At 34.6% G+C, this 12,500-nt stretch overlaps 2 protein-coding genes across 3 annotated transcripts in view; one reads left to right on the top strand and one right to left on the bottom strand.

The window, feature by feature from the left end:
• Positions 1-3,032, top strand: part of LOC122252274 (uncharacterized) — a 4,445-nt gene extending 1,413 nt beyond the window's left edge. The window contains exon 2 of one of the 2 annotated variants that reach the window (XM_043014651.2): positions 678-3,032. In XM_043014651.2, coding sequence (XP_042870585.1) covers positions 725-2,239 — 1,515 coding nt within the window. In that variant the 5' untranslated portion in view covers positions 678-724 and the 3' untranslated portion in view covers positions 2,240-3,032. Of the gene's footprint in view, positions 1-673 lie in introns of both variants that reach the window. The other variant, XM_043014650.2, reaches the window with a different exon arrangement.
• Positions 3,033-8,249: 5,217 nt separating this feature from the next.
• Positions 8,250-12,156, bottom strand: LOC122252283 (uncharacterized). The gene is made up of 2 exons (XM_043014671.2): positions 12,020-12,156; positions 8,250-9,379 (listed from the first exon to the last, which is right to left on the bottom strand). Exon 2 carries the CDS (start codon positions 9,282-9,284, stop codon positions 8,346-8,348), a length of 939 nt encoding a protein of 312 aa, XP_042870605.2. The 5' UTR covers positions 9,285-9,379; positions 12,020-12,156; the 3' UTR covers positions 8,250-8,345.
• Positions 12,157-12,500: the final 344 nt, after the last annotated feature.

Here is a 12,500-nt window from a genome sequence, read left to right as displayed (position 1 = left end):
ATATATTTTTTTCTTCTTTTTCTACAGTGCTTACATTAGGTAGTATGGCACTGTCTATTCTATAACAGTAATTATATTTATTGTCCTTTTGCAGTTGAGTGAATGCTTTTACTATCAGTCACTTTTTGAAATAAAAGAGTTCTGTAGATTGACCTCCCTTTTCTTGAAGGAGTTTCTTCTTATTTCCACATGTTTCCCAATAATAGCATGTTCATATTTAGCAATATTTTTAAAAGATGTGATGTGGCCAGGGCATGAGCAGCAGTTTTAAAAGTATCACAAATAAAGGTTACTCCCTGTTGTTAGATATAACAATGATTTATCAATGAATGGATTTGCACTTACATAATATAAAGGTTAGATTATTTTTTAAGTATAGAACTTCCAAGTTTTTGGCTTGAAAATTGAATAATGTCTAGTATAGACTGGTCTTTGCTGGTAAGGGTGATTTATAATCACAGGTGATTTAATCATTTATAAATGTGACTTAGAAATTAAATATGTACTTCTGTAGGCTTATAAATATTTTACATGAAATTTTCATATCATTTTCCCAAAAGATAGTCAGTAAGGAAACTTTAATTATAATGATTTATTGAAGTAAAATATGAATAAGAGTTATAGCTGTGTCAGGTATTTTTAAAGAATTGCTGAGTCTTTTGTTTTCTTACAGACAGATACACTGTGGGTTGATGCAGATGTCCTTAATGGCCAGAGACAAGGCATGAAGATCCTCAGCCTACAGAACATCTCCAAAACTTTCATTTCTCACATGCTGAAGAATGTGGAAAAATGTTCCAATGTCTCCCCTGTGTACAAGTATCTGCTTCCAGTGGCACCACATCTTGCAGAAATTGCCTACATGTGCCAATACTACAAGTCACCCAAATTAACAGAATTATTCTTACCTATTCTAGTGGCCAAAGGAAAGTTGTTTATCAATGCCATAAACATAAAACAGATATTGAGTTACTGGAATGACAGCGAGTGTAAAACTAACATTGCTTCCATAACGCATCTTAAAGTGGGGGATATAGAAGGGAGGCAGTATTTCAACTTCCTCCCTTTTCTAGGCCACTTGACAAGGCTGCAGTATTTAGAAATCGGTTCTTTTGTAGATGATGACCTTTTGGTTGTCCTAGGTATTAACTGCCCCCAGTTACTTGTTATAGATGCTCGAGAAGATACGGCAAATGCAGTTACTGATGTCGGACTTTCCTATTTAGCTCTGTGTACAAAATTGAGGCGTGTGCTTTTTTCAGTCTTTGCAGATGAATACGACTGTACAGTTGATCAGCTCGGATTTTCAGGGAAAGGAATTGCTCTCTTGCTACTCTCTCTACCAGACCTGGAGCATATACAGTGCTCTGAGTATCTGTTGAGGGATGCTCTTCGTTTTATTTACCAGTCTAGTTATCACAATAGAACTCTACCTGTTCGATGCATGTTTATTGATCATCCAGAAGTTAATGTGCGTACTTTACAGATTGTGCCAATCCTATGTCCAAAACTGGAAGTCCTTTCTCTTTTGGCTGAAAGTAACAATGAAAAACTTATTGGAAAATCGTTGAGATCGCTGTCAAAGTTAAAAATATTGGTCCTGAGTTTAGGGAGTGGATGTAAATTTGACTTGCTGAATTTTGCAAGCTTTGGACCACAGCTTGTATACTTGCAAGTTACAACCCATTTACTAGATAGTCAGGATGTCTTACTCCTTAGTCAAAGCTGTGTCCAACTAAAGACTTTAGTATTAAAAATGTTTAGCTTTGGTTTTGACGGTGTGGGTACAGCCAACCTTGAAAATTCGCTCTTCCCGAGAGTTGAGAAATTAGAGTTACATCAAAACATTTCTGTCAGGTTATTCAAATTCTTGAATAGCAGAATGGAAAATTTACGTGAAGTGTACTTTACCTGGGCTACCATCCATGACCTGGAAGATGCTTTGACTGTAGTAGTGCAATCTGGAGGGTGGAAAAATGTTGAACTGTTGGTCCTCCCAATCTTGAGCCAAATATCGTTACCTGTTGCCCAAATGATAGCAGCAGCTCTCCCGAACCTAAAATGCCTTGGGATCACTGTTCATGAAAGTGAAGAAAGTGATCTGAATAACTACATACGTAGGTACTTGCCTCTCGTTTCTCGTGCTGACCAGGAGTCGGTGCCATCACCCAGCACCTCAGGAATATTCTCACAGAACTCTTGGAGTGATGAAATTCAGATTGACCAGATTTACCTTTAGAGACAAGTACCTTGTTGAAAATAAAAAAAAGAATTGTGACAGACTACAATACAAATCCACTTGAAAAAAAAATGAGCAAAAGAGAAAGGAAAGGGTAGTTTGTAGTAATATTAAAATTATGGAAAACAGATTAAAATACCTCTTATCAAAACAACTAGTGCCAAGCAGAGAATTAACCATCCCATATTTTCCAATAAATGCAGGTTTATAAATATATATATAGTGTTGGTAGTAGTACTATAAAAATGTATTTGCAGAATAGATTCTGTCTTGCCATACCTCAATAATGAAAAAAGGTTAAAAGTATGTGAATACATGATGTATGAGAGTAATTGTATATAACTATTTACTGGATGGAAACCCTGCTTACAGACAAATTAAGTTAATAGTAATTTATTATTGCGTTAAAAGAAATTAGTAAAGTAATGCCACCAATGCTGACTGTTATTTATTTATCTCATGTGCTCTATGTGGTTAAAGTGTGTTGGTCAAGTTTTGATAGATTTAACTAACATACTTATGAATGGAAGTAAATTATTGTTCAAATTCTTATAATTTTTATGCATTTGTTAGCAGGTAATTCAACTGTATTTTAACAATTACTTTTTATCTTTATAATTTTATATTGCCTTTGTATGAAAATATAAAAGTAGTTTGTATCTTGACTTTGTGTTTAGATCTCATTTTATAAGCAAACAATATTCTCTTTTTTCCATCTACTTCAAATTTTTACCCTATCTTGGATTACATATAAAATGTATAATGTTGCATTAATAGATATTAACCATGTGTATTTGGTCTCTCATTTTCAAAGGACATCTACATAGTTGTGCAGTCAATAACATATACATGTATATACATGTTCAACCATATATATAAATATATATATGTACTATATATACATATATACATAACATGTATGTGTAATAAATATGTATATGTATATATATATATATATATATATATATATATATATATATATATATATATATATATATATATATATATAATATATATATATATATACATATACATACATACACATATACACATATATAATACTTATACATATTATATATATATGTATATATATACTAATACAATCATATATATATATATATATATATATATTTATATATAATATATATATATGTATATATATAATATATATGCAATATGTATAATATATATATTATATATATATATATATATATATATATATACATATATATATACATATATATATGTAAATATACATATATACATATATAGACATATATATATACATATATACATATATACATATATATACATATATATATATACACATATATACATATATATACATATATATATACATATATACACATATATACACATATATATGTATATATATATATATATATATATATATATATATATATATATATATATATATATATACATGTGTATATATAATATATAGTACATATGTACATACATATATACATACATTTATACATATATACATATTTATAAACATATATTTATATATATATATATATATATATATATATATATATATACACATACTATATATACATCTTTGTTATGAGCTGATATCATTGGTAAGCAAATAAAATATATTAAAATATATTACATGTGAAATATTTCTTAGCTTTTCTACAGTGATTAAAGTCATTTCCATTTGTCATATACTTTACAGCAGTCAGTCACAAGGTAACAGATACTGTTATATACATTTTGATTACTGAATCTCCATAACTGAAAAAATTGGCAGTATCTTTAAAGGAATGTCTGAAGAATATAGATTTAAGTGTATAAATGCATGTGCATATGTGTTGTGGTGTTTATAGTTACAGGTCTTACATTTTTATCTTCATTACTGACAAGCACAGTGTCATCCCAGAAGTGTGTCGCATTGCTTTATTCATTAGTGCTTTTTCTAGATGATTACCCCCAATTTTAATATCTGTTGATATTCATCCAAGATCAGTATTTACACAATTATTCCTTGAAATGAATTTATTTTATAATTCAGACCTATATCCCTCCTATGTAGAAGAGTTAGACATGTGGTAGAGAGAGAGCAAGTTAACAGACAACCCTGAGAGGTGAGAGGTGGCAGGAAGATCCCCTCTGCTCCAGTTTTGCAGATCATCACTACCACCATTGCAACTCCCACCACGTTGTTCCGTATGAAAAAAAAAGCGAAACTAAACCTTGCTATAAAATTGTTTTATCTTGATATGTATTATGCTAAATAATGTGAGATGATTAATATTACTTTTTTCATGAATGTCATTATTCTTCATCATTTTAATAAATATGAATAAAAATGACATTAATATAAATAGTAATACTCATCATCTCACATTATTTAGCATAATAAACATCGAGATAAATAGTTGCACTTTTTTTATTATCATAGTAACATTAATATTTTTTTCTTAGTACTAATGATTATGATTTATTATTGTTATTGTTATTGTTATATGTTTTGATTTGTTTTATGATAATGTTGATAATGATGGTGTTTCAGCATGGAAATTGTGGTAGTACTGGTAGGGGTGGTTTGGAGGATGGGAGGGAGAGGGTCTTTCAGCTACTTCGCAACTCAGTAGACTACCTGTCCATTTGCCTGCCCTCTTGCTAACCTTGAAATCCACCGCTACCTGGTGGGGACAGAGACTTTGGTGCTAGGGTGTAGAGTCATCCGACCTATTATTGAATACACTATCTGTAGTGTACAAATATTTCAATTATTTCAACATTTTGTGATGATCTCTTGTATCATAATTCAGATTATATCATATGCACAGATTTATTTATATAATTAATGCAGTGTTCACCCAAGATATCTTTTCTCTGTATAATCAAAGCATATTCCTATCATATGTCTCTTTCATTTTACAACCAAAATCCATTTAGCCATATATATATTCATATATACTTATCATGTTTCCATTATAGTGTTATTACAGATCACTTACCTTAGTTCATTTGAATATTTATTCTCTGAAATTTTGGTTTCATGAATGTTTCAGCCAAATTCTTTTGATTTGAATAAATTAAAGTTTATATTGATGTTATGCTTCCTTTACTACTTTTTAATCTGTTCATAGATTATTGCCACAGTCTTTGGAAAAATTATGAATAAGAGTGAATAATTTCATGAAGCAATATAGTTAATGTGTAAATGATACAGTCATTTAAAATTGTCCTTTCTTATTTGTACCTTTCTCAATGGTCAGTATCATGGTTTTACTCTTGTCTTATTCAAAGGCTTTTTATATATCAGAACAATATGTAATAATCCTTGAAACAAACTAGTTCAAGCAGAGATATGGTCTCAGTCTACCCTCCTTTTAATTAATAGACTAACTAAGGGAATATTAGTCAATATTATTGAGGAGTCCATCAAATCTTTAATACAAAGTACTCGTGGTGAGCTGGTGAGACTGGTCTGATTTGTCATATTTTCAACCAAAGCTGAAAAAGAGAAATGTAATAAATAGTTTCCACATCATTCTTTTGTTTGTGATACAAGATTTTAACCATCTGGTAGATACACCCACAAACAAAAGTTTATTGATGCTATGCTAAGAGAGAAGTTTTCAAACTAGGCTTTTAGAAGATAGTTCACTCCTCCCCCTCTCTGTTTCGTTACTTTAGTGGAGCAGTAATTTGCCCTCTTTGTTTAGAAATACATATCTGGCAGAAAATGTTAATGAACTTTTGCGGTGAGTGTATTTGAATGTACCTAAATTAATGTGGGAACTAGGAGCATGGCCATAGATAATAGCAAGGCAGTTGATTCCAGGAATTGGCACCAGGTGGATGGAGAGGGAAGACATTAGTTAACCTTTTGTCCTATCATGTAGGAAGGTCTGTTACTACGAGTGTAGACTGAATAATTTTCCAAAGTCCACTTGTACATGTATTAATTAAATACAGAAATCTCAATTTGCAATAATTTTAAGCAATGTTCAGTAATTAAGATTCCTTATGGTAGTTCCTGGTGAGAAGGAATGAAGAACTCTAATGGAGAAATCTATAGCCAACTACAATAAACATCAATAACGATAAAGGAAGAAAAAGGTTTAAGCCTATTTTCTGTTAGCTGCAATGAAATGACCAATTGACTGCAATTAACATTAATGATAACAATTGGGGAACCAGAACAGTAAGAATATATTGTGGCTCAGTGTAGCAATTCCTATCTCAAACAGAGACTGAGAGAAAAAGAAAGAAAAAAAGAGAAGCACCCCCACAGTCTGTCAGTCACTCACACAGCCATTCTACATTCCCCCATCACATACACAGCCACCTCATTGTGACAGTTACACACAGCCAGTCTCTCCATCACATATATAGAGCCACCCCACAGGCTCTCCATCACCCCCCTCCACATTGGTCCTCCATTACATCACTTAGTCCCCATCCCCTGTTGCTCTATCTGTCTCTCACACACACACACACACACACACACACACACACACACACACACTCTCTCTCTCTCTCTCACTCTCTCTCTCTCTCTCACTCTCTCTCTCTCTCTCTCTCTCTCTCTCTCTCTCTCTCTCTCTCTCTCTCTCTCTCTCTCTCTCTCTCTCTCTCTCACTCTCTCTCTCTCTCACTCACTCACTCTCTCTCTCTCTCACACACACACACACACTCACACACACACACACACACACACACACACACACACACACACACACACACACACACACACACACACACACACACACACACACACACACACACACACACACACACACACACACACACATATCTGGGTGAACAATGCCTATTTCTAGGTAACTCCCGTAAACATAACCTTTAGGCAGCATGTAGTTAATCTTGATCTTTCATGTTGATGAATTTATCAATCAATAAATGGATTCAGTGCACTGTCCAGAATCCAGAATTTTCAATAGTATAAATAAATCATACATTACTTCCGTTTTTAGTTCACGCAGAAACTACAACGTAGCTTAACCAGACTCAACCATCAGGTTAAACTTTTGAAATTTAAAAATCTTTATATATTATATCAATATGAGAAATTCCTCAAAGGAGGGATTACAGTAACGCTCCTGACGGTCCTGTGACTATCTTTATTATTATTATTATTTTTTTTTTTTTTTCTATTTTTTTTTTTTAAATCAGCATTGGCGATTAAATGTCTTGTACATTACGGTGAAAGGAAGAGTTTGGAACAAGACAATAAAGTGAAGTTAGGAGTAAAAGCAGATTGCCAAGCAAGACAAATATGTTGTTTTGACCACACCTTGCATTTTACGTAAATTGATTGGTCTTTTGTTTATTTACGTTAATGATTATACTATATTTTTTCATGACCAAATGGTTTCTTATATTTCTTATAGGTATATATATATATATATATATATATATATATATATATATATATATATATATATATATATATATATCTTTGGTACTGCTATTTATGGTGAAAGGGATCACTTATGTCATTGTTTAGTGTGTACATATTTTTTTTTTCTTTGGTAAGACAATACTGAAGTAATGCCTCAAATTGGTTCATTGTGAATTAGATCTGTCACATACAAAACGGTTTAAATTCCACCAGCCATTAGCTTGGAATCTGGAGAAGCAGCTGTTCCCTCATTAAGAATTTTAACATTTTCGAGGCTTTCGGAGCAAAATAATGCTGTTGACATGACGGGTAAAAAGGGAATGAATTCAGTAAGGTAAGAAGGTACACATACATTCATAGAACTTCACGAGAATTTGTATGCGCATAAGATTTCAGCCGACATAGCATTTATACCTATTTTATTCATATAGCATGTCTTGCCATCTTGAGGAGGAATATCACTCTAAGAACACTCCCTTCCTCGATCTAGTACTAGGTCTTGTCTTGGATTATTTTCTTCGTAATATCTTAGGATGGTACTAAATTGAGCTATGGCCGAATTTGTTCCATATCAAATTAAAGGATTGAGGAAATAAAAGTGTATCATAAGTGCAGTAATTGTCATTATTAATATGATAATGATAGTAATAAGTAGCTAGGAAATATACAGAATATTAAGATCATCATGATCACGAATCCCTACTAATTCATGATTCGTGTTAAATGACTGTCCATGAAGTTCTGCGGCCGCTCATCCAATTGCAACTTGAAGATATCAGGCCGAGCGTAATGGCCAACGACGTCCATGTCGTAACGAGCTCGAATAATGTCATCCAGGTCGATCTCGGCTTTTATCAGCGCCTCCTTGTCGTACACAGGGCCGGCCAACGGCTCTCCCATGGGCGAGTAGATGACAGACCCCCCACGTATTGTAGGCCTATCGGTTGGGAGCCCCAAAGCCGCGCTCGTCTCCTCGGAGGGGGGAGGCTGGTACTGACATGCGCTAACCAGGAACATGCGTCCTTCGTAGGATATGTGTTTCATGCTCGTTTGCCAGATGTCCCTTTCATCTACGGTGGGTGCGCACCAAATCTGGATGCCTTTGGCGTACATGGCGTAGCGTAAAAGGGGCATGTAATTCTCCCAGCATATGGCAGCTCCGATCAGCCCAGCGGGTGTTTTGACGTGCGGCAAAGTGGACCCATCGCCACGACCCCAAATCAACCTCTCGCTGGCCGTTGGAAGCAATTTCCGGTGCTTAGCGACGACCTCACCCTCATCAGAAATAAAGAGAGCGGTGCAATACAATGTGGAGCCACCACGTTCGACGACGCCAACGACTATGAAGGTCTTCGCTCGTCTCGCCATCTTGCAAAGAGACTCCACTTCGGGACCCGAGAGATCCACTGCCTGCTGCCAGTACCTGAGGAACTCGTCTCTCCCTTCTGGCGTCCTGAATCCTAGCCGGGTGCCGAATGTCGATCCTTTGGGATATCCTCCCAGGAGAGCTTCGGGCAGTACTAACAGCTTGCAGCCAGTCTCTATGATTTCAGGTTCATATTTAAGAATGTTTTCGACGGTGGCTGCAGAGCCGTTAGGACTTGTCCCAATCTGCAGTGCGGCAATGACTGTCTTCGGCATTGTTGTGGGAATTGATAAATTGTTAGATGGTGTTCCTGGGCAGTGTTTTTACACTTGAACCGGGCGAAGGCGTTTAAAGTACTCCCGATGGTCCCCTGTTACAAACCAAATAAATAATCGTAAGTGATCTAATGACTGTATATCAATGCATATAAACCAGGGGTGGCCAACTGGCCGATCCGTCGATCGCGATCGACGGGTCGATCGCAGCCTTAGTAAATTACAGTGCCATCCATCTCATTGGTTATGTAAGTGTGTGTGTACTTTATCCTTTTGATAAAGTACTAAAATATTTGCACACTCTCTCGACATAAAGAGAGCCTATAAGTGATAGAAATAACAATCACAAAGCTCTCAAAAGAAATAGATTTGATGCCACCCTTCAGGCTAAATATAAGAGAAATGTAAAAGTGCTTATCAAGTGTACAAAAACAAAACTATTTTAAAAACAAGTTCAAAGAATGTAGACACGACTCTTCCGAAACATGGAAACTGGTAAATACACTAGTGCCTAAGAAAGAAACTCGGCAGACTCACTTATCAACAGACAAACCGCCTCCACATTTCCACAAAATACAACGGGAATAAGGATCACTGCAAATACTTTCAGATCACAACCAGTATAAATAGAGACAAAAATACTAACAATAAAACACTTACGAGAAACAAATTCCGTAGGAGCGGATGGTATCGCCCATCGATTCATAAAGGATGGTCTACCTGCAATTGCGTACTATCTGAGTTATTATAAATACATCTATAGTCACCGGTACTTATCAATCACTCAGGAAGCATGGCATCATAACACCTATTTTCAAATCAGGAGATAGAGATGAGATAAACAATTACCGCCCTATTACTCTACTCACAGTAATGTCGAAAGTTCCTGAGAAAATAGTAGCAAAACAATTATCAGCTTTCCTGGAAGCAAATAACCTTCTATCTAACATGCAACATGGATTTAGAAGCAAGCTGCCAACCGAAACAGGATTACTGAAAATCACAAATGAAATCTATAACATAGACAATAACCAAATAAACTTGCTATGTGTGATTTGTCGAAGGCCTTTGACAAAACTAAGAAAGCACGGAATTGATAACTATTGGTTTAGAAATTACTTATCCGCCAGAACTCAGTCTGTCAAAATACGTGAAAATCTATCATTAAAACAAGTCTCATTTGGTGTTCCACAAGGCTCCATATCAGGCCCAATTTTATTTACTATATTTATTAATGACTTGTCGACAGTTGCAAAAAAACTCAGTTTCTCCACGCAGCCTCTGTAAACAATTTAAACAAATTAATAGAAGATACTAAACAGACTCTCACAGAAGCAAAGAGCTACTTTGATAGAAATGGTCTGAAACTTAATCCACAGAAAACACAGTTCATTTTCATAGGCAGCCGTCAAAACATTGCCAAAATCCCCACAGATACAACTATAGAATTCGGAGGTTGCTACATTAAACCAAGCACCTTAGTTAAAAATCTAGGAGTATACATAGACAGATACATGGCTTTTGAAACACATATTGACTACATTTACAGGAAGGTAATGGGACCTTGATATACATAAATTACATAAAAGACAAAATCCCTACAAAAACAAGAATCACTGTCGTACAAACACTAGCCCTCAGTATCATTAAATACTGCCTAAACATCTGGGGTTCAACAAACAAAACACAAATACAAAAAACGCAAAAACTACAAAATTTTGTATTGTATACAAATTCGACCATATGACACCACATAAACAAACTACAATGGTTAAAAATCCAACAAAAATACAATGACGACACAAGTATACTAATCCACAAAATTATACAAGGAAATTATCCACAGTGGCTTTTGCCTACAAAAACAATACCAGTTTAACAGGAGTCAAAACTAGTCAAAAAAAAAAAAAAAAAAAAAAAAAAAAATCTATGTCAAAAGATCAAATACGAAAACAGGGACAAGAAATATGCAAATCCGGGGACCAATGAATGGAACCATCTGCCACACCATCTTAGAGATATTTCTAACCTAAACATATTTAAAATAAAATTGAGAGAACATCTGAATTATCAATGTTTTGCTTGAACATCAAGCAAAACACGGTATTTCAATCACTTGTAATGATAATATTTTGTCTATATTAGCCACACATGTACTTTATATTGACTATGTTAATACTGTTATTGTACAATGTAAATACTATACATGTAAATAGAATAATCATTGTAATTAATGGAATGAAATATTTTGAATTTATTTGAATTCTCTCTCTCTCTCTCTCTCTCTCTCTCTCTCTCTCTCTCTCTCTCTCTCTCTCTCTCTTCCTCCTTCCTCCTCTCTCTCTCTCTCTCTCTCTCTCTCTCTCTCTCTCTCTCTCTCTCTCTCTCTCTCTCTCTCTCTCTCTCTCTCTCATTCCATATAATTAGGCCTCCAAGGGCAACATAATGATGGGTATTTGGAGGTAAAATTGAGTCTTGTAGATCGCATAAAGGTAACTGGAAAAGTAGATCACGGCAGTCAAAACGTTGGCCACCCCTGATATAGACATTTCATTTTATGAATTACCAAAAAATACATATGTCTGACATAAACACGGTTATTCACAATATAAAAAGGTACAGATTTTGCAAACAATGTTCTTTAAAAAAAAAATAAAAAAAATAGTACTGTTAATTAATTTCGAAACAACTGAATGGCATTGTCACTTCAGTAAAAGCTCCCATTAGTAACTTACCTATTGTCAACCTGTTGCACGATCAGGAGAGAAGCAGACACTAACTACTGGCTATTATTATTATTGGGTGTGCGCGGTCTTGTAGACGAGGAATGGTTGCCAATGCGTAAATACGTTCTCACATGACATTAAAAAGATCATGCGCAAGGAATTTTGTTGCTGGATCTTTGTGAGTGATAGTTGCATATTGGTCAATTCAGTAGTTCAAGCTGTTAGATTTAATAGTTCGTTATAAAATCGCCATATGATGAAATGGCATTGGATGGTAAATATATCTTATCAGTAGAAGTAGAAAAATATTTCATCAGTAAAAAGGTGTTAGGTTAGATAAATTGAAAATAACTCGCCAGAACCTACCTAATCTCTCTCTCTCTCTCTCTCTCTCTCTCTCTCTCTCTCTCTCTCTCTCTCTCTCTCTCTCTCTCTCTCTCTCTCTCTCTCTCTCTCCTCCATCTCCCTCTCTCTTTCCTTTTTCCTCTCC

Source organism: Penaeus japonicus, unplaced genomic scaffold, assembly GCF_977035675.1.
Source record: "Penaeus japonicus unplaced genomic scaffold, GWHDUDI00000001_assembly GWHDUDI00000026, whole genome shotgun sequence".
NCBI classification, from domain to species: Eukaryota; Metazoa; Arthropoda; class Malacostraca; order Decapoda; family Penaeidae; genus Penaeus; species Penaeus japonicus.
The sequence above is the reverse complement of the archived record's forward strand: the minus strand, read 5'-3'. Positions and strand labels throughout refer to the sequence as shown.